At 39.6% G+C, this 24,972-nt stretch overlaps 1 protein-coding gene and 1 non-coding gene across 2 annotated transcripts; both read left to right on the top strand.

Moving 5' to 3' along the window:
• The first annotated feature begins 22 nt into the window (after positions 1–22).
• LOC145399690 (ionotropic receptor 93a-like) lies at positions 23–23,294 on the top strand. The gene is made up of 9 exons (XM_080272236.1): positions 23–54; positions 531–659; positions 1,162–1,333; positions 2,763–2,839; positions 3,855–4,014; positions 7,009–7,274; positions 8,197–8,334; positions 12,746–12,932; positions 23,022–23,294. The coding sequence occupies exons 1-9, from the start codon at positions 23–25 to the stop codon at positions 23,292–23,294; spliced, it is 1,434 nt and encodes a 477-aa protein (XP_080128362.1).
• LOC145399908 (5S ribosomal RNA) lies at positions 12,074–12,192 on the top strand. The gene has a single exon (XR_013897355.1). It is a non-coding gene; the product is annotated as a 5S ribosomal RNA (ribosomal RNA).
• Positions 23,295–24,972: the final 1,678 nt, after the last annotated feature.

Raw genomic sequence — 24,972 nt, 5'->3', positions numbered from 1 at the left:
TAGTTACAGCTAAGCATTCAAGATGGCGATATGGTTAAAGCGAACCAAGTTAAAGTGAGTAGACTAAAGTAGCTGGTCTTTTCTCCGTGAGAAACTATGACTACGACTTGATTTCGGCGAGAGGAAAACAGTGCAGAGTACGTAGAACCTGTGGCTCACGTGTCTACCCGAAATGGCTAGAAAATGAAATATTTATTATTAGAAAACATCGAAGACATCGAGAAGCTGGCCCTATGTGATGATCAGCCACTAAATGGAATTAACTTCATACATTTAATTTTCATTCTTGTTACCGCCAGAAAATTTCACTCAGGTGATACGTTTCAGACTGAGCTGTTAATTATAGCTTTCCTTAGTGAAAGAGTTAAAATATAGCCTCTGTTAGATACAACTCTCAGTACACGCGTTCTTCCTAAGAATACATCAAACTGTCCATGCATTAACTACAAGAAATGATATATTACATCCTTGTAGTGTGGAGAGAATAAAGATAATTCATTCTGTTTGAAAACTATAAACATATTATGCAGGTACAGCATGGTGGTTCAATTGCCGTACAGCCCTGACGGTGCCCGGGTGCTGCAATTGGCCTCCTGGACCCCCGCCACAGGTCTACGTTACCTCACACCTATCACCCTTTTCCCGGAGAAATACAGCAAGTAATATGTGCAGATTACTTTACCTTTCAGAACTGAAGTGTCTTAAGTAGTCTGTCGAAATTACTGGACATTAATAAGCTTGAGTAATATCAGTAATGTATCCAATTACTGGCTAGTATAGAGTGTCCTATGCTCGTTTTATTCTATCTTGGCCTAAGATTGTTATCTCTCCATCTTCATTGCTATGGTATAACAAGAGATTAATAAAAGAGATTAATGGAATATGGTGCTAGTAGTGAGGAAGTGCTATGAAAATGATGTTGAACTATAGCACTGTTATTTCCTGACACTCAGCTATGTGAAATATAATTCTTTATATAATCAACTAATTAACACTAATATTAATATTTGCCATCAGTTCTTTTACTTGCACTGAATAAAATGCAATTGCCTTTATTCCTACAGGATTATCATAGAATGAGTAAAAATACACTCTGACCCTAAATGTTGCATTGCAGTTCCCTTACATTTAGAATGTTATTTTTATTTTTATTTTTTTCAGTTTTCATGGCGCGACGATAAACGTGACGGCGTTACCATATGAACCCTACTGGCTAGAATCCAAGGAAGGCAATACCACCAGGTACTCAGGCACTGACTACGAACAACTGGTTGCACTTGGCAAGGGCCTGAATTTTACTTTCTGTGTCCTTCCGTCACGCAGCTGGAACGAGGTGAGAGTTATAAACCTGTAATCGTTCGATCTTTTGTTGATTTCAGTCTGTTTGCCGAAGTAATTACTTTTAATATTACATCCGAGTAATATATCAGCATCGTTATCCAATATTAATTTGTCCACTGAATTTCTTGTTATATGTTTATTTAGAATGCGATCCTTAGGGAAACTACTTTTTTTTTTTTTTTCAGCAAAATTTCATTTTCAGAATGTGTTCACTGCATGGGCTGGGATTTGGTCACATTTGCATGACTGCTACAGTCAGGAAGCTTGTTTCAAAAACCATTATATGTCTTTTTAGGTGTTACTCAAATTCCATTCAGCTCCAGTATACCAGTGTACTACAATACTATCCTAGATGAAACGAGTACTCTTACTGATATAGCGGTTTAACTCTTCACTGCCCTCAGTGTTGATCGATGTCGATCAAAGAAACGATGCAACTTGTCATCGGTCTTGTCAGTGCCATCTAAAACTGCATGACAAACCCCAGGGATATCTGCCCTATTTTGTGTCTTTTATGAGACCCTCTACGTAGATAGAAAATTTCAGCCATAGTAAACCAAAGTTTACGACAATGACATGGCGTTTTTTCTTCGTCTGATATGCACTCATATGTTTCTTTCAACTATATTTTAATACATATCTTGTTATCCACAGGATGTCATTAAATTTCTTTCCAAACAGTTTGGTACAGAAAGCAAGAATGATGCTAACTTATTAATCCCTACCTGGTAAAATTTGAAAATTAAAGGGAACTTGCCTTAGATGTTTCTTTATCCCTGTGCATTTTGCTGCCTGGCTTTGTTCAGGGGAGAATTTTGACCATGTAAGTAGTTCTCTCTCTCTCTCTCTCTCTCTCTCTTCTGTGTGTGTGTGTGTGTGTGTGTGTGTGTGTGTGTGTGTGTGTGTGTGTGTGTGTGTCTTATTATAAACACCGTGGAAGTAAGGGAATAATTTTTCATCTCTCCTTTTCTTTGTGACTTTCTGCCCCTCGTAAATCACTGTAGTGTTGGATTTCTTCCCTTATAATACTGACATTTCAAAGATCATTACTATTGTGAACTGAATTCTTTGTCCCTCTTCATTTTTGGAAGCCGTATGGCATCCGTCAAGCAGTAAGCTCTAGTCCCCTTTCCTGTCCAACTCCATCTCAAAATGAACGTGAAGATTTTTTTGTCAGTTCATCCTGCGAAGAACAACACATTAGTATACTCGAGTCTTTGTCTTGTACTTTATTTTGCATTAATTTTTATTTCAAATTAGGAAGGGCATCTTCTTGATAAGATTTAAGGAATGCTACATCACATCTTCTTCTTCGAAACCTTCCTCTGAAGGGGTTAATAGCAATAGTGTTACATGAGAGAAAAAAAAATAAACTAGAGCTTTCATTTCTTTCTTAATGTTCATGTAATACTTGTTTGTAGGTGACAGATCAGGTGGAGATTCGCAAATCGTTCATGGCAACTGTATTACGTGGTGTCATTCGACAGCGACTTGAGAGGTGAGATTCTAAGCTAAGGTTAACCTTTGCACTACGATATTCCCTGTTACTGGCAATCAATCCATTTCATTGCAGGCAGTTTCATGCAGCAAAGAAAAGCTGTACATTGTCAAAAGATAGAGCAACCATATCTAATTTGAAATTGCCTGATTTCTATTTAATCATAAAGTAAGTGATGCTTTTAATTATGTTTTACTTCTTAAAATGGATTAACCACATCATGAAACTGTCAGTGCACAAATGTCAAGAACATTCTTCTACTGACTGTCTACAAATGTGGAACTGCATTCTGTACATTTTACCTCCTTTTGCTTATTCACAATAATGACACTTCTTTTGGTTTATTTATGTCACTAAGCAACATTAGTAAGCCTAAGAAAGCCCATCTCATAGTGAAGGGGTTAGAAACGGGCTCATACACTAATGATAAAAATAATCGCTTTATAGCCGAGAAAAAAAAATAATGCTACAGTAGCAGCAGGTTATAGTCTGGCAGTGCTTCCAAGAAAGACTGTATATTCATCTACTATAGAAGTATATTATCTGTGCACAAATCTTGGTTATCTTTGTCTTCCAACGTGGAAACCAGGACAGGGGTAGATAAATAGATGGGAAGGTAATGATGGAGTTGTAAATGATACAGCCTCATGTAGTCTGACAATGTTCGGTTGGAGAAAAAATGCACTGGGGGGATACATGGAGTCATGGGATGACGATGAAGCTGTAAACGTAAAGAATCTCCAATATTCTGACACTGTATACAGATGGGACTTCACTTTGAGCTGTAGTATGATGATAATAATAATAATAATAATAATATTATTATTATTATTATTATTATTAAAAACATAAAATAATAATAATAATAATAATAATAATAATAATAATAATATTATTATTATTATTATTATTATTATTATTATTATTATTGGAGAACAAATTCTTTCCAACGGTTGGATGGAATAGATGACCATATGTACAAATGTAGCCTCTTCAATTCCAACAATGTTTCCAGATGGGATTATACTTTCGCCTTTGAACAAACTACTGCTAAATTCGTCATGGCCACGCCGATCATAACACCCAGTTTCCTGAGCTTCTACAGACCTTTGAGTGGCCAAGTGTGGATCGGTGTTTGGGCTTGTACGCTGATTGTCTGCTTCACACTCGTCAAGGTAAACATGCAAGTGGTCAGACATGGGTGCAACCAGTATTAGCAATAACAGGAACCAGATACGGGTCCTCATTTATTCTTTCATTTCATTATTATTATTATTATTACTGGTATTATAATAATGATAATAATAATAATAATTATTATTATTATTATTATTATTACTGGTATTATAATAATGATAATAATAATAATAATAATAATAATAATAATAATTATTATTATTATTATTATTATTATTATTATTATTATTATTATTATCATAATTAATCTAGATGTGGGACATTCTCTAGTAGCAGGCCAGGGGTGGGATGTTCGAAAGCTCGTAACGGCGGCTAAGATCATCGTAGCGGGTACGATAATCATAGCGTGCTCGTAAGAGGCTAAGGTGTATGTTCAAACAAATTTTACGATCCTACATCCGCCATAGTTGCTCGTAGCGCTACGATTTCTGACCAGCTCCCTTAAGCTGATCGTAGTGTCGCATAGTGGATGTTTCTCTAATAAACAAACCGTTTCAAGTGATGCTGAGTTTGTTTATTTACCCTTTTCTGTGGACGAAGATGGAGTTACAAGTGGTTTTACAGGTAGAACTGGCATTACGAAGAGCGATGAGACTTGAGAGGAACTACAGAGACAGAATGGATCCATTTGCTTACAGTGACGAACATTTGTTGAGATATTATAGGTTTCCCAGACAAGAACTCCTTCACTGGTGTGCAAGAGTTGGACCAGCGACAAGAAGATCCCGTGCTGTGCCATGCCATTTATAGGTGTTAATGACATTCAGATTTTATGCAAGTGGCTCATTTCAGAATGTGTTGGCAGACACATTCGGCTTAACACGGGGATGTGTGAGCAGAATAATTAAGAGTGGACTCGTGTTGTACAAGGATACCTCTTGGGGAAGTTAAGCTGCCAAGAGGTAAGCAAAGATGGGGATTTTTTCGTTTCTACTGCTTACACCTATAAAAATGCAGACAGATGCACTGTTCATTAAAACATGATTTAACTCTTTGGGAGTTGTAAAGATGCAGTCTGAAGCCAATGTTATATTGTTTATTCAGGTAAAAGGGTCTCAGTTTGGATCTCGATATTTTCAAAATTATCACTATGTTTTGTTAATATGATGTGGATCTTTCACTCACACAATAGTTTTACCCAAGGTGATGTGATTGTTCTTCAGCACTGTCTGTCTGTCGCGCCAACCCTGTATTAACGCCATCAAATCCTCATCTGTAAAATTTGCTCGACGAATTCGTTTGGTGGGGGCTCGTCACTTGCCATGTCTCATAATTCTTGGGATGAATATCGTAGTTGTTTGAGTGATGTTATGGCGCTTGGATAAGTTTAATTGTTTACATTTTGAAACTACATTATGATTGGCTCACAATCTTTCAAGATTTATGAAATCTCTCTTCTGATTGGCCCAGCGACAGTCAGCTGGGTTGCATTATGAACAATAGGAACGGAACGGAACGGATTTTGCGATCATATCATCGTGAGCTACGAGCGTTGTCGCAAGCGTTAGAAGATACACCTTAGCTGCTGTCGTAGCTCACGATCAAAGATGGCAGCTATGAGCGCGTTACGATGATCATAGGGGCGTCTCGCAACGGTCTTTTGAACATCCCAGCCCAGGGCCGTCTTCCACTGTTAATCATATAGGTAAAAATATTTTCCCAAGGCGAGCACTTCTGCTTAGCACCTTAAGGATTTTTACACAAATATGCTTTACTCTAGCGAAGCACAATGTAGTCCTTCCCTTTGGCGAAGTCCCGTATTGTACCACATCTGTCAGTGCTATTGTCCTTTATTGCTTTAAATTTGCCGAGGACAGTGATGCATTTAAACCTCTCATGGTCATGGTTTCTTGTTCTTCTCTTGTATATAACATGATCCGACAGTATGTGATTTTTATTCAGGTGAGTGAGTCAGTGGAGACAAATGTGTATTCTGGTACCATTAACCAACTCTTGGTTAGGTAAACATTAACAGTTTTTTTTCCAGTTGTAGCCAGACGATAGGTTCATGTGAGTGTTTAACAAGAGATTCGCAAATGAAAATCTGAGTGAGAGATAAAGAAATATAATGGTAAAATATTTCTTTAATTTTGCAGCTATAAATAGAACATGGCTTCGGATGATGTCACATTCATGCAATAAGAATTTAAAGAAAACGTATCACTGTTTTTGTACAACATTTCCCTGAAATACATATTTATGGTACAGATGAATAGAGGGAGGGTTCGGATTGTTACTTCTCATGCCCAGCCCCCTCTGCAACCGCCACTGTCGTGTAAGTAGTAGGGTACTTCAAACTTGTTGATTTTTTGAAATCACAACATGACATATTTAAATTTATTCTTCATTCATACAGCTTTATTCCGGTCTGTCTTTAGCCATTCCAAGTAAAATGAACTCTTTGAATAATGATTAATACACCATACTTTCACTGCAAGCAGTATGTGACTATTCCATGGCATCTTCACTGTTTCAGAGCGTATGGTATGTAGCCAAAAAATTACATCAGGAAACGTAGAAAAAGAAAAAAATACCTTAGGAAAATGGACATAGCTAACAGCTCCGAAAAAAAAAAAAAAAAAAAAAAAAAAAAAAAACAGATGGTACGAATGACCTCATAAAGATTATGTGTTTTCCTGATGGTAGGCTATCTGATGCACGGAAGTGCTCTCTTCTTCATGACTGGTGTTGTCTAAACCATTTCATCAAAGAAACATCACTACTCGACCATGTGAGGCAGTAAAGAAACAGCTACTCACTGACTCGTATCAGTGTACAGTGAGCAACAGTAGTCGTGTCGCGGTTTTGTCCGAAGATTAAATGTAACTCGTGAAACATTATGAACCGTCCGGATGACAGACGGCGGAATGTACCAGACGCTTAGCCCGTTAGTTTATGTTTTCACCAAATTTCACGACACGATTATTGTTGCTTACTGTACATGCATAGATGTGTCTAAATATGTTTTACAGATTACGAGTAGAAAAATGTGGCAAACGCGACATGGAGTACTGAGTACTGGGTCGATTGTACTGGAGTCTGTGGGCACCCTGTTGGGTCAAGGACTGTACGGCCGCCTATCAACCAGCCAGTCTAACCACATCCTGGTTGGCACCTGGTTGTTCTTCGGTGTGATTGTGGGCACAGCATATCGCAGCAGCCTCATCGCCTCCCTTACCATCCCAAGGCTGCCTCCCAGACCCGAGACAATTGAAGACTTGGTCAAAGCAATTGACAGGTAAGATATCGATGAACAAAGTTTAGACACAAAGATGTTGAATAAAACTGAAAAATGAGTTAATGCTCGGTCCTTTTTTATATTTATCTCAGCTGTGTCACTGCATCCAAGTTCTTAAACACGCGAATCAGTTTTTTTTCCAGCAACCAGTGTTTTATTCATATTCAACGATACATTACCTTCAGACCTGACTGTTCACAAGCAGGACAACACTGAAGAAATCTTCAAATGGTGTTCCCAAGTACCACGTAATACGTCATCTACATAGACCATACTTGAAATATTCCATCTCTCATAACATATCTCCAATTTTACTTCTTCTTTAATACTGACCTCTCTCGTAACTTTTTTCACTCCCGCATGCATTATTCCCCAGAGATATCACTGTCATACAGTCCTTCAATTATGCTCTCTCCACAGTCTATCTTAATACGTGAACGGGATCTGCACATCCCTTGGCCCTCTGGAAATAATCTTGTTCTTTGCTTATCAAATAATCAGACAGCTGTGTAGTTTTATCATCATTATTCCACGCACTACAATATGATAAATGCAAGGAATGTGCAGTAATTAGACGGTACAGAGAAATGCCAACCAAAAACAATATAAATAGTTCTTTGTTTTTAACTTTTCCCAGATTTTTGTCAATTTATAGCTTATTTCACCAAATTCACTGGAAGAATGAGACAATACTACGTTTAGCTTCCTTTTCATAGCACTTCATCGTGACTAGCATCACAAGTTGGTTTAAATTTATTGTTACAACTTAGCATTCGAGATACAAAGATGACAATATTAGGCCAAGTCAGAGTAAACAAAAATATTACTACTTATATCTTGACGTTATGTTTTAGTGCTGCGTTATTCTAAGGGCCTCAGTTGTAATGCTAGTTATATAATTTTTATTCGTTCGTTTTTTCAGAGCGACAATCGAATCTTTTGGTGCTTCAGTTAAGAAGTTCTTTTTAAACTCTGAATCAAGTGCCTATAGAGAACTTGGGAACTTAATGGTTGTGGGAGTAGATTCTATGGATGGACTCAACGCAGCTCTGATGAAAAAGTGAGTTAGTTTAATTTACACTGATACCTGTATAATTCATTGCATAATTTTTTGGTATTTCGGAGATACACTGACTGATATAAGAGAATTAAAGTTACTGGGTTACTAGAATGTCTAAATCTGAATATTATATGTATGTAAAAATTTTGCCATATATATTTGCATTACAAAAAAAAAAATCTTGTACTGTTTATGAAAACACGGAATAGAAAAAAAGAAAGGAAAACTGTACTGGCATTTTCAATTATTTATGGGTGTTCTACATTCATATCGTATAGTGTACATCGTTTCATGTTAGTGATTAAAGTATGATAAGTTAATATATTTTTTTTATGTGGCCAACTCTACAGTACGTCTATCTATCTATCTATAGCCCGACGCCCTAATCCCGCAAAGGGTGGCCGCAGACAAAACGCCTCCAAGTCACTCTGTCACCCACCATTTGACTCCCCTCCCCCCAACTCACCCCCCCCTCCCTCATATACCTCTCAACTCCATCCCTCCACCTCATCCTCGGTCTACCCCTCCCTCTCCCTCCCTCCACCTCACCTACATACACCCTCTTAGTCAGTCTTTCATTCTCCATCCTCTCCACATGTCCAAACCACCTCAGTGTATTTCTCCTAATCTTTTCAACCACATCCACATCTACCCCACAACGTTCCTTCACTTCTTCATTCGTCAACCTGTCCCTCCATGTCACTCCACATGCTCCTCTCAAGTAACTCATTTCCACTGCTCTCACTCTTGACTTGTTCCCCTCTTGCAAGGTCCACGCCTCGCTTCCATACGTCAGGGTAGGGATCACAATACCATCATGCAGTGACTTCTTAACTTCCATACTCACCTCCCTATTTCTCATCACTGCTTTAAGTGTGCCAACAACCTTCCTTCCCTGCTGGACCCTTTCACGTACTTCATCCCCCAAAGTTCCATCCTTACTCATCACACTACCCAAGTACTTGAATGCACTCACATTCTCCATATCCTCACCATCCAACCTCACTGCACACTCTGTGACTTCATTCCTCTCAAACACCATAACTTTACTTTTGTTTACATTAACTTTCAGCTTCCTCCTCCTACACACTGTCCCAAATTCATTCACCAAACCTTGCAACTCCCATTCATCTTCACTCAACAATACTGTATCATCAGCAAACAGCAACACCGGAAGCTTCCAAATCTCACCCTCATTCATTAGGGCCACCCCCACATCCACTGCCCTACCTTGTACCTCCTTTACGACCCCATCCATATATATATAAAACAGCCATGGAGACATTACACACCCCTGTTTCAGTCCCACACTGAGATCAAAGAACTCACTCAGCTCACCATCCACTCGCACCGTAGCCCTAGCTCCCTCGTACATACTCTTCACAGCACTCAACAATTTCCCCTCCACTCCATATATTCTTAATACCTTCCACATACCTTTCCTATCTATTCTGTCATAAGCTTTCTCCAAGTCCATGAAGGCAGCGTACACTTTCCTTCCCTTCTCTAGATACTTCTCCACTAAACATCTTAGAACAAATATCTGATCTACACACCCTTTTCCCTTCCTAAATCCCCCTTGTTCTTCTCCAACTAGCTCCTCTGTCATATGCCTAACCCTATCAATGAGTATTCTACCATATATTTTACCAGTCACACTAAGAAGGCAAATACCCCTATGGTTACCACATACTTCTCTCTCCCCTTTTCCTTTGTACAGAGGAACAATTATACCTGATTTCCAGTCCTCTGGAACCCTTCCCTCTTCCCAAGCCAATCTACACAATTTCCATATCCACTCCACAACAATCTCACCCCCATACCTAAGCATTTCACCACACACTCCATCAATTCCTGGGGCCTTTCCCAGCTTAATCTTCTTCATCGCTTCCACTACAGTACGTGCAAGCACCATATTCCGTTCCCTGAGGCCCTCCAGTCCCACAACGCACTATACCATACATCTCCACATGTACCACTTCGGCGCTAACATCCGCCGTCGATAATGGAAACATGCTGAGCCTGTCTCAAAACAGGACTGCTGTATTGGTATCAGAGAGGCTGTTTTTACGACATGTTATAAGGTAGATCAGTACTTCGTAACGTCTGCTTTTAATAAAATTCAGAACCATAAACAGTTCCCTTGCCCCAGCAGGGGTTTTAATCCGCATCCAAGGGAATACTAGAACATCTTTCTATCGATTCGGCCACCGACAGATAACGATAACTATCGCACAGGTTCCGTTTCTTAGCCTCATTTACTAATCCAGCCTCCAGACCACACTGTTCGACTTTAAGGATATATCTTCTTCTGAAGGGGTGAATGGATGCCCTATCTGTCCTCACTTGTTTGAAAAATCTTTCCAGACCTGAATGACATTGTTTGGAGATAGTAAGAATTTAAAGTCAAATGTCACCGATTTGAAGAGAAAAGTAGAACGTATTGGGTTTGCTAGTGCTATTATTGATTGTTTTTAGTCTCGAACAAGTATAGGAATGACTTCCATGTGGTGTAATTACTTAAAGCAATTGCTTGTTATCTGGAGGAGACAAGACGCTTTTCTGTGTAGTGATAATTTTTTCTGTATTCATGACCTTTAGTTCTCGCAATGATTTGAAAACGATAAAACCAGGAGAACGTAAATTTATAACTATATTAGTGAGGAAAACTTATGAAGATGTTTTTTCATTGCCTTCGTAATTTTTCATAGTAAATTATAAATACATTTTTGCCTGTGGCTGTGAAACTCAGAAACTTTAACATACTGATCCGAGACTGTTCTGATAGTTAAAGAAAAAAAAAATGAAGGTAAATACACATACAATGTTTTTCCGGAAATGCAAAAAGAAATTGTTTTAGGTTTAGTCTGTTCCCTCACAGCATTGCATCTCTTCTAGACACAGGCCCGCGTTCTCCTCGGGTATGGAGGACTCCCTAGCACCTCTTCCGTCGTTATTTATTTTTGAATGTGGCTGTTAATATCATTTTGTACGTCATTTATGCAGAGTAAGACAATGTTTAAAGGATTTATATAACACAGTATGACAGTAATGTGGAACAAGCATAATAAATCGATTAGAAAAAGGTGTAAAGGAGCTTTCTTCGCCGACGTGAATACAGGTCAAAATGACTATTTGAACAGTGGTCATGTTATATGAACTGTTTGTTACACGCCTTTCAGAGTGAACTTAGAGTACCGTCCGGCATTACAGAGGGCAAATACAACGTGTTTCCGATGGATTTTCCCCTTTGCTCTAAAACAGTCGGTGGTATAGTGATAAAAATATCTAAACTAAGAAATCATGGACTAATTCCCCACAGTTCGAGTTAGTTTTTATACTACTGTATATCTGTTAACAATATATCTAACGTTATCATCTTACTATCCCCACACGGTTATATTCAAGCTCTTTTGAGGATGAAAAGCCAGAAATAGTTTTCAGTAATTCCTTCTATACAGGCTGAATACAATAATCTGACTTTAGGCAGAACTAAATACGAAATGAGTCCTCCAAGTAAAGGAAGTGATAGAGATTTCGAAAAGGAAAGACTTGAAGAGAGAGAGAGAAAAAAAAAGATGTTGTACTGACGTGGTTTAATCCTTTCATCGTCCATATTTCTCTCGGCTGAGTAAACATTTCCTGCTATCAGCCTAAATGAACATTATTTATGTTCTTAATCGCAAGAGTGATCCATTCACAGGAAGGACATAAAGTTGTTTATTTATATATTGTTTGTTTTAACGGCCATACCACGTTGAGTACACCGCTTCCCGTCCGATCAGCGAAGTTAAGCAACGTTGGGTCTGGTTAGTACTTGGATGGGTGACCGCCTGGGAACACCAGATGCTGTTGGCATAACTCCCTACGTGTCAAGTGGGGTTGGTGGAGGATTAGTGTCCCTCTCTGTAAAACAATTAACTCTAAGCCCTTGGCCACCCTGTTTGGGATACATGGCGTCTGGCAATGAATGAATTGTTTAATTTTTAAGACTAATAGTCGGTGGAAAAGGAATTTGGCAACTGAATTTGAAGGCGCAATAACGTGTACACACTCTCAAAAAAGTATCGTTACACCGTCTGCGCGATACAAACTGTCACCACGAATGAAACGTTTGATAACAGCCTTACTCCAACCCTACCGAGACAGCTGGATTGTTCAGTATGAAACTCATCGAACCCCTCTGTAACGATACTTTTTTGAGCGTGTGTACATGGTTTGGTATGTGACGAGACACCAGTATTCCAGGGGACTGAATGATGTACGAGTGATTATGTGGCCCATTCTACTGGGCATGCTATTCATAAGTCTTCTAGTACAGTATATTCTGCCTTTATAATCCTGCCTCATGCTATATCCAGGTGAGAGAAGCATTTGTATGAATTTTTACTTTTTACTATCTTTATTTCAGGAGTGCTCATATTGGTACTCCCCTGAACCTGCAGCTGAAAACATCCCGTAACTTTGCTAAACTAGACGGCACTTCCCCTTTTTATCTAGGCAGAGAAAACCTGCTGCAGACTTCGATGGCCTGGCTAGTGCCTCATGATGCCCCATACACACCTCAGATTGATAAATGTCTGAGAATTATATCACAGGTGGGTAAGATAATTCAGCCTTCTAGCTTAATTTTTTTTTTTACGAAATCACTCATTACCTGAGTAATAATGACCTCAGAGAGCAATATTATTAAAGGTCTCATTGTAGGAAAGAAGTTATTTATTTCACAAGGATGATGGGTTACATACCCGGTATTTTATTTTTGCAGTCTCCAAACACTTTACCCAGCTGCAGATAAATCCATAGTGATGACTGGGTTAATGAAGGTTACCACTGATTAATTCCAAGCTTTCGGAGAGTTATATCCTGAGATTTAATGAGGATGGCAAGAGAAATGAACTGAATTATAAAGTAATATTGTGGTGCTCCAACAGCTCGAATAAGCATTAAAACCTGTATACTAAAACAAAATCGATAATCTCTCTCAAGGGGAAAAATGGCAACAAAAGAAGTAAATTATCAATTTAGTATAAAAGGTGTAAGAAGCACATATCCTTAAGAAAATGAAAAATATCAATCAGATAACAGGAAGCTCCTTTAAACATGAAGGAGAGAGGGTAGCCACCATTCGTCCCCCTATGCCTGTAGAGAAATTTGCAACGTAGGTCCCCTACACTCGGGCACACGACCAGCAAGTGACGGACAGTAGCCTAAGGGGTACCAGACAGTTATCATAATACGCGTGAGCCGAACCACACATCAGGAAACTGTGAGTAAAACCATGAGTGCCCAATGTGAACCCGGACAACAGCCACCTCCAATCGCCGAGGGACTACCACCCACTGAAAAACGTCCCTTATTTTACTATTAAAAACAGCATCCCACAGGGTCTGCCAACAAGTTCGAATCACATACTAAAAGCAGAGTGTGATATCGAAAGAAGGAAGGGGGTAACTGGCAAGGGTTCGTCGATAAGAAACGACTTTTTCTAATGCATTTAACCTTTCACTGCCATCCACACCAACATGTGCATGAACCCAACAAAATCGAAGTACTTTGCTTCTTCTGAGAATCAGTAAAAGATACTAAAGAAAGGCAAGAAGCAGGGGATGAGCTGAATTTAAAGACTCAGTGGTCACAGAAGCGCTTTGAGAATCAATAAAAGCTGTAAAACAATCCTCCCCATCTCTTAAAATCGGCTGCAGTCAATTCTGAAATCAAGAGAGTAATTTAGAAGAAGAATTCCTCCCCTTACAACATCTTGGAAATTCACCCCAGATCCGATCCAGTGTCTGACTCCGAACCATCTGTATATACAAGGGCGGTTCCTCTGTGAACGGGTGAATTCTCCAAAAAATTGCTAATCGAGAGCCATAGAAGAGGCAGAAGACTTCTTAGCCCCAGAACTCCTGCACACCTGCACCTCTGGAAGGCATCATGGAGAGATTTCGGAGAGCCGGAAAGAGCAGACACACTCCGCAGAGAAACCTAAATCTCCATAATCTTTCGGACCCTGTACACACCGGAATGTGGAATGCGATGCTGAGAAACAATAGGTGTGTGACTTTGAACCATCTTTTGTATACAGGAACAGTGCCTCTGTGAATGGACTTATGTTACAAAAATAGTTGAATACGGATGCAGAGCCAGAGAAGAGACAGAAGATTTACTAACTTCAAAATCCCGGGACACCTGGACCTCTGGAAGGTACCAAGATGCAATTCTTGGTAGCCATACAGGACAGGCAGGTTATGCAGAGAGATCTAATTACTCCATAATCTGCCTGACCCTGTACCCAAAGGAATGTGGAGTGCGATGATGAGAAACATTATACTGAAAAATTGCCTGCTATGATACAGTAATGAATAAGCCAGGAATATTTTTTCGCACGGTTCGAGCAATGAATGATTAGTGACTTGCACTTTAGATAAAACAAAGGAACACAAGCCTCCATAAGCTAGGAACTGGATAGGATCAGTAAGTACCAGTAGCAAGCAGCAAAACTGCATGATGAATAAGCTGAGAACACAAAGCCACGGTACAATTAAGCTGGAGTACACCTCGCAACCATAAGCAAACTGAGATCCCACTAATGCTTGATACAGGTGTAGGAGTGTCCTCTGATCGGCACCCCATGAGGTGTGAGGTAATGAGACAGTTCCTTCAAGAAAGTCATTGCTTGCATACGAGACACTCGTAGAAGTTTCAAATGTGAAACCCAAGTAACCTGACAGACAAACGTTAAGCCGAGAAACTTGGTCTTCTCCATGCACTGCAGTAGGCGCCAGCTCCTTTATTCTATGAAAGTGCGTATCTGCACTTTGCTTGAAGAAAAATGGAAACCTCTCTAGTCTAAGCAGCTATCGGCCCTTTCCAGCGCCAGCTTCATCCTCCTGTCAACAGTACACTTCTGGGAGCCAGCAAACCATATCATTAGCTCATCCACATAATGGGAAGGGGACACCCTCTGTAGCAGGAATCAAGTATGCCACTGATGGCAACATCAAGAAAAGGAACTAGCACACTCCTGTGTGGAACAACTTCCTCCCTAAACTTGTAATGTAGGACAGAGTGAGGAGAGCACACGGACCTGGAACCTGTGGTTCAGCTAGAAGTCCTTAACCCCTTAACCGCGGGGCGTCACTTTCGTGACGCTTGGGAGCAAGGGATCATACCGCGGGACGTCGCTTTTGTGATTCTGTGTTATTTTGAATTCACCCGGGCTTCCAAGCAGGGGCTTGTATCATCTATCAGTACTGCCAATGTCCAACACTAGTCAGCACTCCTAATCTCATCTGTACTCCCATCCATTGTTGACAATTTAGCCATTTCTCCCCGTTCTTGACTCCCCTCCCTACCCCCCCTCCATTACCCTATCCTCTCGCCTGCCCGGCCGTGCTACGCTAGGTAAATCTTCCCTGGAATTTTTCACTGATTTCATCCATTGAAATAAGCCCTATGTCCTATTCTTATACCAAATAATATATACAAGAAAGAAATAAGGTAAGTGAGAGTGCCATACACCTGGAATTGGTTAATCATCACCTGACAACACCTCACGTGCACTCGTTCGCTAATTTTCGCTGTTTTTTTCCCCTTGAAATATGCCGTATAATCTATTTTCGTAATAAATATACATGTAAGGAGGGAAGGGAGAAGCCTAAGTGATATTTACATTCACCTGGAACTACCTAATTTATAATGTATTGTCTAGATTTCCTGCCAATCATATCAGTGCTAGACAAAGCTGTTTCAAGATATAACATTGGTAGCTCTGAATATATATATCCTAAGTAGGCCTCTAATCTATTTTCGTAATAAATATACATGTAAGGAGGGAAGGGAGAAGCCTAAGTGATATTTACATTCACCTGGAACTACCAAATTTATAATGTATTGTCTAGATTTCCTGCCAATCATATCAGTGCTAGACTTAGCTGTTTCAAGAACCAATATTGGTAACTCTGAATAACCCCTAAAGCAGGCCTCCACGCTGGCCCTCCGTTATCAGTTTACTCTCATCTTCCGAAGCGAGGGTACGTATGTTTCTTCTTGCTGACTTCAAGGCCTTTTTTCACCCCCATGCAAATGGCCCTGTGACCTTTACCCCCACTAAACCTCGTGTGGAAAGAGGTAAAGGGCTGACAATTGATAAAAGAGTGACTACGATCTTTCTATTGAGTAAAACAGTGCAAGTGGAATTGTAAATAATGTGTAAATAATGTGTAAACAGCAAGTGAAAGTAATGAATGTAAATATACGTGAACAATGGAAAATAGTTTTATAAGTTATTTCAAGTGACAGTGCACAACACAGTGTAAATAAAATAGAAATGTAAATAACGTAAATAAAATAGAGAACGTAAATAGAAATGTAAATGAGTAGTATTATAAGAATACGAATATATACCCTAGGAGTAATGAAAGTGAAAGTTTCACTCTAGCATGTCTGAATGCTATGAGTTATGAGAGTGAAGATGAAAGTGACATTCACTCTCAATGCCAGTATACAGGACGAGAAAGTGAATGCTACGTATTTTACTGAAAGAAATTGAATCCCTACAGTGACAATAAACTAATACTACTGAAGGAAACTTATGGATAAAGACTGTAGATATATATAAGTGTTATATAGTAATAGAAATATAAAGTGTGAGGGGTTTTATGAATAATAAATGACAGAGTAACAAAAGCGAACTAGTGCCAGTGCGACGATCAGACGCGCTCGTAATTTCCATTGCTTTCACAGTGTTTTTTTTTTTAGTATGGATCCCAAACTACTTGAAAATTGTAGAATAGTGTTTATAGTGTTTGTATCTGGCTGTGGCAATCATATTACGGGTTGTCGGGAAGTGTAAAGTGGAGACTTCGTTACCCTACTTCAGAGGTCTCCACAAGTCCTACGGTAACCGACGAAGGCTCAACAATCATTCCAGGAGAAAGCTGAAGGTATGTGCCATAAGCATATATAATTTTATTATTCTAGGACTAATAACTGATTTTTGGCAAATATTTTTTGAGAGTCTGTCGGAGCCCAAATAACCCCGCGGCACACGCAAGTCATTGGTAAACAAGCCCGCGGTGTAGGGGTTAAGAAACAATGGCAGGTGGGCGTGCAGTCCCATACTGTGAAGTTGATTCAGAATGCTATGGTGTTATGGCGTAATGTATGTCTTTTCCGGGTCAACGAACAAATCTACAAGATGTTGCCCAGACGCAAAACCCTGACAGACTGCTGACTCAAGTCTGGTGAGGTAGTCTGATGTAATTCTCATCCTATGAAACCCACTTTGTGACCTGAAGAAGAAACCTCTTCTATAGATACTGAACTAGTCTCATACTACCGATCTTCTCAAACAGTCTGCATATGCAAGAAATCAAACAAATGTGATCATAGTTAGACACAGTAAAATAATTTGTATGTGGTTTAGGAAATGAAAGATCTAAACCTCCCAATTAATGGATACTCTAACTTCAACCCTTATCTAATTATAAATTTCTCATAAAAACAATAGAGAATCGTATGGCAAATGGCAAATCATAGCATAAGGAATGTCATTAGGCACAGGAGCAGAGTCACTACACTGCTAGAAAGCATCCTACAGTTCACAGACAGCAAAGAAAGAATAAGGTGCCCTTTCAGTATACAGAGACGAAATACCAGACCTTTCCTGTTGACGCCAAAAATGCTATCTAGCTTGGAGGGATCTGAACAAAGAACATTGTAAAAATGCTCTGCCAGGGCAGAATCAAATTAATAGGAGTTGGGTACAGAAGATCCCTGGATCTGACGTACCAGGAAAGGAGAAGGTGAATACTTATCCATTATTTTCGCCATCTTCTTCCATACCAGTTGTAAAGGAGTGGATGAGGTTACAGACGGGACATAGGTTCTCCACAATGTATGATTTGAGTTCTTTAGAACCCACTGGTAACAGACACAAGCTTCCTTAAACTGAATTTAAAAGAATACATTTTTATTCCTAAATTTCCTACAAGCTGCTTTGTTGACACACCTATCTAAAGAACACTCCTCATCCCACCAAGGCATCGGTCTCTTGCAAAACTTTCCAGACATTTGTGGAATAGAAGATAGGCCAGCCTCATATACATCAAGCCTGAATTGCTATTCTGCATTACCAACACTTTCAAAGTCAGAAACACAACAGTCAAGACTACGGTATTCTTCAAACTCTGCCCAGTCAACCGTACTCAAACACAAGCGAGGGACGCGCATTGCTGGCACAGAGCTGCATAACCACAGTAGGTTAATGATCAGTACTGTGCAAGCCAGGCAAAAACTCACATGAAAAGTTTAACGAAGACTCGCGGGAGTCATATGTAAGATCAGTAACAGATAGAATACCATTTATGAAATGTGTCAGATCTCCCGTGCTCAGAAGAACCAGGTCCAAAACCTCAGCCAAAGATAATAGATCACAACAGGTGTTACATATAGTTTCACCCTGGAAAGCATGACGCTCATTTACGTCACCAAAAAGACAAGTTTCCTAGGAAGCTGACGAATCAAGTGGTCAAGGCACAGAGGGGAGGGGGAGTAAATAATGGCAACAAAATACGTAACTCCTCTCCAGGTGTAATTGAACAGCCAGAACCTGAAGAGGAGACTGGATAGGAAAAGACACAGCTTAACATTGCCTCAACGAGAACGAAAATCCATAAGAGCTGGCAAGTGGGTAGTTGTATATCCTCGTGAAGCAGGAAAAGTCTTGTCTCCAACTGAAGTCTCCTGAATTCAAACACAGACGGTGTGAAACTCAGAAACAATTGAACTTCCTCGTGATTAGCTCTAACACTTAAATAGTTCCACAGCAGAGCAAATCTTAGGGTACTGGACCGGGCATGATTCATTATCTTCACGCAAATGGTGAGAGAATTTCACTGCAGTTTCTGAAGAATATCATAAAAGGTCGATTACATACGCAACCACTACACTGAATTCTCAAAAGGCCTGAGTTGCTACACGTGGGATTTTGTGGGGAAGGTTCTTAGCGTACCAGCATTCGTCTATCAGGTCATAGTCCTAAAGCTCATACAACCCAGGCTGGGGATCCTTCCTTATTCATGTTTTGAAAAGGCACCGGACCGTCACCCCTGGGAATGTTCAAACACTTTGTAAACTGAAAAACAAAAGCATTAGGGAGCTGAATGCTAATCAGTGCCAAGATATCTAGGCTTGGGTATAAGATACTTCTAAACCAGATGTGAAGAACATAGCAATCCGTTGCTGAGATTTTGTCCAAAATGCAGTTTGATATACGACTGTTAGCATTCTGTCGTCTTTGATCAAATCCTAACCGAAAGTTAATCATTTTTGCCCATCTACATAGTCACTATTTCCTGAATGTTTGGTGAAAATTATTCCAAAATTTTTCGTGATATTTTGGAAACACACACACACACACACACACACACACACACACACACACACACACACACACACACACACACACACACACACACACACACGCAGACAAACACATACAGACAAACACACATACACACATAAACACACATACTCACGCAAACACATACACACAAACACACATAAATACACAACCACACAGAAATTCAAACACACTCATAAACACACACAAACACACAAATACACAGAAATACACACACGCAAACACACAAACACACACACAGGCACACAGAAACACACTAACAAACACACACCCAAACACACATACGTAAACATACCTACACACACACACACACACACACACACACACACACACACACACACACACACCGACAAAAACTTGATAATCTTGCCCTGCTAATGGCGGGTAAAAAAAATCATCACTCTGCTGTAACATTCCAGCTATGTACTCGTATATGGATCTGGCAATAGTGTTCATTATAAACAAGTATGAATACCAAACTCTACTACCAGAATTATGTCAAATAACCAGCATGTAAAGAGGAAAACATACTGTTACTGACTTTTATTATTTGATATTTTCCTCTCTACGCTACCTACTGATAAAGCTATTTTTGTTGCACAGCGTTGTTACTCCATCTGAAAAGTTTGTTATTCCTCCTGCGACGATTCCGCCTGATACATTAAGTAATTTTTTCACATATAAGATCTACTTTATCTGAAATCGTCTACCAGCACAGATAGTTTAAAGTTTCTCAACAGAGCAATTCAGAGTTTTCCAGACATACCTTGTGGTAGACTGAATAAGTTCTCAAACTTCCTTGCCTGCCCTTTTTCCTCGCGGGTTAGGTATACATCTTTTTCCGTGCTCGTTTCGTAGGTGGGAGAGGTGGATGGAGAGAGCTTTCATCTGCACTACCGGGCATATTTTTATCTCACTAGTTATCGGCCGCCTTTAGCAATGCAGAACGATGATGTTTTTGCCCGCGTCTGTGAGTCTATCAGTGTGTGTGTCTGTGTGTGTGTATGTGTGTGTGTGTGTGTGTGTGTGTGTGTGTGTGTGTGTGTGTGTGTGTGTGTGTGTGTGTGTGTGTGTGTTTCCATTATATCTCATGAATAGCTTAAGCTTTCAAGATATGGCCAAAATCTTGGATGAGTTTGAAAATGGGTACTTGTGGTCAAAGTCAAGGTCACCAAAATGGCTGTCAAAGGTCAACTAGTTTTTATCACCCACCTTTAGCACCATTTTATCTCATGAACGGCTTGAGCTATCAGCATGAAACCATCTGGGTATCAAGATATGGCCAAAATCTTGGACGGGATCGAAAATGAGCACTCGGGGTCAACGTCAATGTCACCATAATGGCTGCCAAAGGTCAATTAGTTTCTTTAATATGGTTTGCCTTTTTGTGAAAAGTGGCGCCTGAATTCCATAGAGTTTGGCAAATTTTCTTCACATTTATTTTTGTTTGTAAGTATATAGCTTGTAACTTGGCCAACAGCATATTTTCGGTGGGCAATTAGCATTCAGCCGTCGAATGAATATCTTTCGAGTGACAAATTACACATTGCAAATGTATTCATGGTACCAAGTAAATACACTTCGTAAGACTTTCTAAGGTACTACTTCTCCTTGGAACTCCCAACTCTCTCTCTCTCTCTCTCTCTCTCTCTCTCTCTCTAAGAAACATTTTCGATATATGTAATCCCAAGGACCTTATAGGCATAAACCAGAAAAATCTGCATGCACCTTTACTGTATTTGGGAGGCATAACCGGTGATGGGTTTTTATTAATGAATAAAACACGTATTTGATATCCACAATAAAGCCTGTAAGACGGGGATCACAAGACAAATCTGATACTGTGAAATCTTGTTTCATTATAGACATTTTATTGGCATGTGCTAATATCTAATGCATTTTGCAAGAAGTGTTAAAGGATCTCGTTAAGGATCTCGTTCCAGTGGTTGTTCATGTGCCTGATGAAGCCGGTTTCTAAACAGACAGTTTTGTCAGTCCGTGGCAGGTGGCCCTAGAAATCCGTGGCAAATACAGTACTTCAGGTGTAGCTCAAACGTGTTATTATTTGAAATTTATATCTGTATCCCCGCAGTAACAGTGGACATCCATACGATTATATCAGACTGCTCTATAAACCACATTAGTAAGACATCTGCACCAAAGAATCATCATTATCAAAAGTCCAAAATATGATTATAATTCTTAAATTTTAAAGAATATTAAGAATTTTGAGGATGGTCAACATTTGCTTGTATCCATGTAATGTGATACGGTCCATGCATGAACCAATGCTATATGATTTTACTGAGATAATCTGTTCCACAGAAGATTCGGTCCAGCGATTAAACACCAGAGTTTTACATGTTTTACTGAATGCAGCCTGACAAATATATCAGCGTTAATACTTTTAAGAAGTGCTTATTTTTATTTAAACCCTGAAATAAAGTAGCAAACATTCTTTTCCGATGCATTGTACAGTATCTAATATAGGTAATTTTGCAGCATTGAAAAACTATCTATCTAGATAGATAGATAGATAGATAGAACAGATTATTTCATTAAAATCATACGGCATTGGTTCATGCATGGATCGTATCACACTACATGGATACAAGTAAATGTTTTCATTGCTCTATAATATCCTTTTTGATTAGGCAAAATACTTCACCAATTATCGTATTTGTGCGATTCATATGCACCATACCATTTCCTCAAAGAAAAAAAAAAAAAAAAAAAAAAAAAAGGATAAATTGGAACGAAGATCATTTTCCCTAATAAAAAGAAATAAAGAAGTACTTACTGACGGTGCGTCTACTGTTTAAAAACATGCTAAATAGGGATGTGTAGTGGCAACGTTCTTTTTTGCCATTGTACAGTATATTGAAACAGTCCAAACAGGCAGATAAAATGTGGTGATGGTAACTCTGAGTACGAGGGGGCGGTACAGTATTTTTAGCTCTTGCCCAGCAAGCCACTTGAGTTTGAATGGGAGACAAGAGCAACCTACCTAGACTGATGTTTAATTTTTCTTTATCAGAGCTGTAGAACAGATTAAGTCGATTCTTAATACTGTATGTTGTATTGTCATTAAATACTGAGTATGTATGCGTATAGCGGGTAACTTCACATAAATTCAGTAGGTCCATTTCATTAAAAGACAAGAGAGATTCCTGCACAGTTTACAGAAAAAATAGAACATTTACTATAATGGGAATTGAGGTCTTTTCTAAGGGTTTCCACGACTCATTTCTGTTTTCAGGCTGGCCTGTATGAGCAGTGGAAAAAGGAAACACTGGAAGCCGCTGCACGTCAAAGTAGACTGAAACAGAGAAAAGAAATAAAACAGCAGGGGCTGGATGGAACAGAAGACAGCCAAAAAATTTTCAGGAGTCTGTCTATTACACATATACAGGGACCTTTGCTGCTTCTCCTGGTGGGCATCACCCTGGGTAGTGTGGCCTTTGTGGTGGAAAGGCTGCTGGTGTCGGATCCTCACCCTTCCACTACACCAGGATCTTCAAACCAACTTTAGACTGATCACTTTTCCAACCTCTTCAGCTTCAGGGCATCATTACTGTTACATTCATAATATCAGTAATTAATTGGAGGAAATATGAATAATGTAGAAAAGACGACCAGGGGTACACTGTGTATTAAAAAGGTATATTCAGCACTAAGAACTGGTTATTAGTCCACAAGTCCTTCCACTCTTATGGGGTGTATGCAACATCACATTCTTAAAAAAAAAAAAAAAAAAAAGTAATTCACGTCATTTTTTCCAACCTGTAACACCATATTCTTGCTACTCTTAGGCAATGAAATATACTTAAACTGAAAGTGATATGGCCCCAGTTATTAACGCACTTTCTGCAATTTTATTGATAGTAGAAAATACAAATCCCCCCTGGGGGTAGAGTTTTTTTTTTTTTTCAAGAATACTCCCTCAGTATCCCTGCTTGTCGTACAAGGCGACTAAAAGGGTTGGTGGAGGGTTAGTGTCCTTCCCCGGAAAACAACTTACTAAAAAGACGAACAAGAAGCTTCGGACAAGGAGTGACCAAGAGATGACCAAGGACCGGACAAAGGACATGGTAATCGCAACATGGAATGTAAGAGGTGCGAATGGTGGGGTGAAAGAGAGAGAGATTGTCCAAGTGCTTGAGGGTGCGAAAGTTGATGTATGTGGAGTTAATGAAACTAAATGAAGAGGTGAGAGTGTGAGAGAATAGGAGTATGGATGGGGTATATGTGCAGGAGTTGGTGAGAATGAGAGGGCAAAAGGAGTGTGGATAGTTTTGAGTAAAAGATGGAAAAAGAACATAAGAGAGTATGGATCAGTTGGGTCAAGGATTGTGTGGGTAAGATAGAAAGTTGGAATACAAATGTGGGCGATTGTGTGTGTGTATGCACCAACGCAAGATCGTGCAAGCAGAGTGAGAGAAGAGTTCTGGACAAATGTGGAAGTGTGCATGGAAAAGTTTGGAAGGAATGAGACAGTGTTTTTGATCGGTGATATGAATGGTAAAGTAGGGAATGTGAAGGTGGATGGTATAGTTGGTGAGTGGGGTGTGCCTGCTGAGATAGATGAGAATGGCAGTGCGTTAGTGGACATTTGTGCCAGGAGGGGGTTGGTGATAGCCAATAACCTCTTCAGGCATAAAATGATCCACAGGTATACATGGCAAATGATGAGAAGGGTGGGTGATGAACTGAATGAAAGTAAGGCAGTGATTGATTATATGTGTGTGGATGAAAGGATGCGAAGATGTGTAATGGATGCAAGAGCTTAACCCGCGCCGTCCCGAGGACGTACTTCCACGTCCTCACGTTTTGTCACAGCTAATCCCGAGGACATACTTCAACGTCCTGCAATTGCAAGGTTCATAATTTCCACAATTTTCAATTTTCGCGAGTCATTTTTGGTACGTATACACGGGACACCTTCCTCAACAAGATGCCAGGCAGAGACAATGCCTTACCCAGCATGACCTCCTCCCCCCCCCCCTGCATCCCCTTATCTCAGCAATTCACCTGTTATCAGTGACCTGGCCAGTATGGCCATGTCATGCCACGGTACGAAATTCAGGGCCAGAGTGATTCCCCAATCAATGACAATGTGGAGGACAAACTTTACATAGCATTAGAGGAAGAAACAGTTAGAAATGATGATCAGGTAATGTGGCAAAAAAAAGTCAGGTATTAGTGAGTGA

This window comes from Coenobita brevimanus, chromosome 50, assembly GCF_032717465.1.
Source record: "Coenobita brevimanus isolate Jiangsu-jjx chromosome 50, ASM3271746v2, whole genome shotgun sequence".
In the NCBI taxonomy this organism is placed as follows: domain Eukaryota; kingdom Metazoa; phylum Arthropoda; class Malacostraca; order Decapoda; family Coenobitidae; genus Coenobita; species Coenobita brevimanus.
This window is presented reverse-complemented; position numbering and strand designations above follow the sequence as displayed.

Bases quoted from the DNA above. Each gene is read 5' to 3' on its own strand.
- LOC145399690 (XM_080272236.1), top strand. From the start codon at position 23: ATGGCGATATGGTTAAAGCGAACCAAGTTAAA. The intron at 7,275-8,196 runs GTAAGATATCGA...TCGTTTTTTCAG, and splicing joins TTGGTCAAAGCAATTGACAG to AGCGACAATCGAATCTTTTG. The intron at 8,335-12,745 runs GTGAGTTAGTTT...TCTTTATTTCAG, and splicing joins AACGCAGCTCTGATGAAAAA to GAGTGCTCATATTGGTACTC.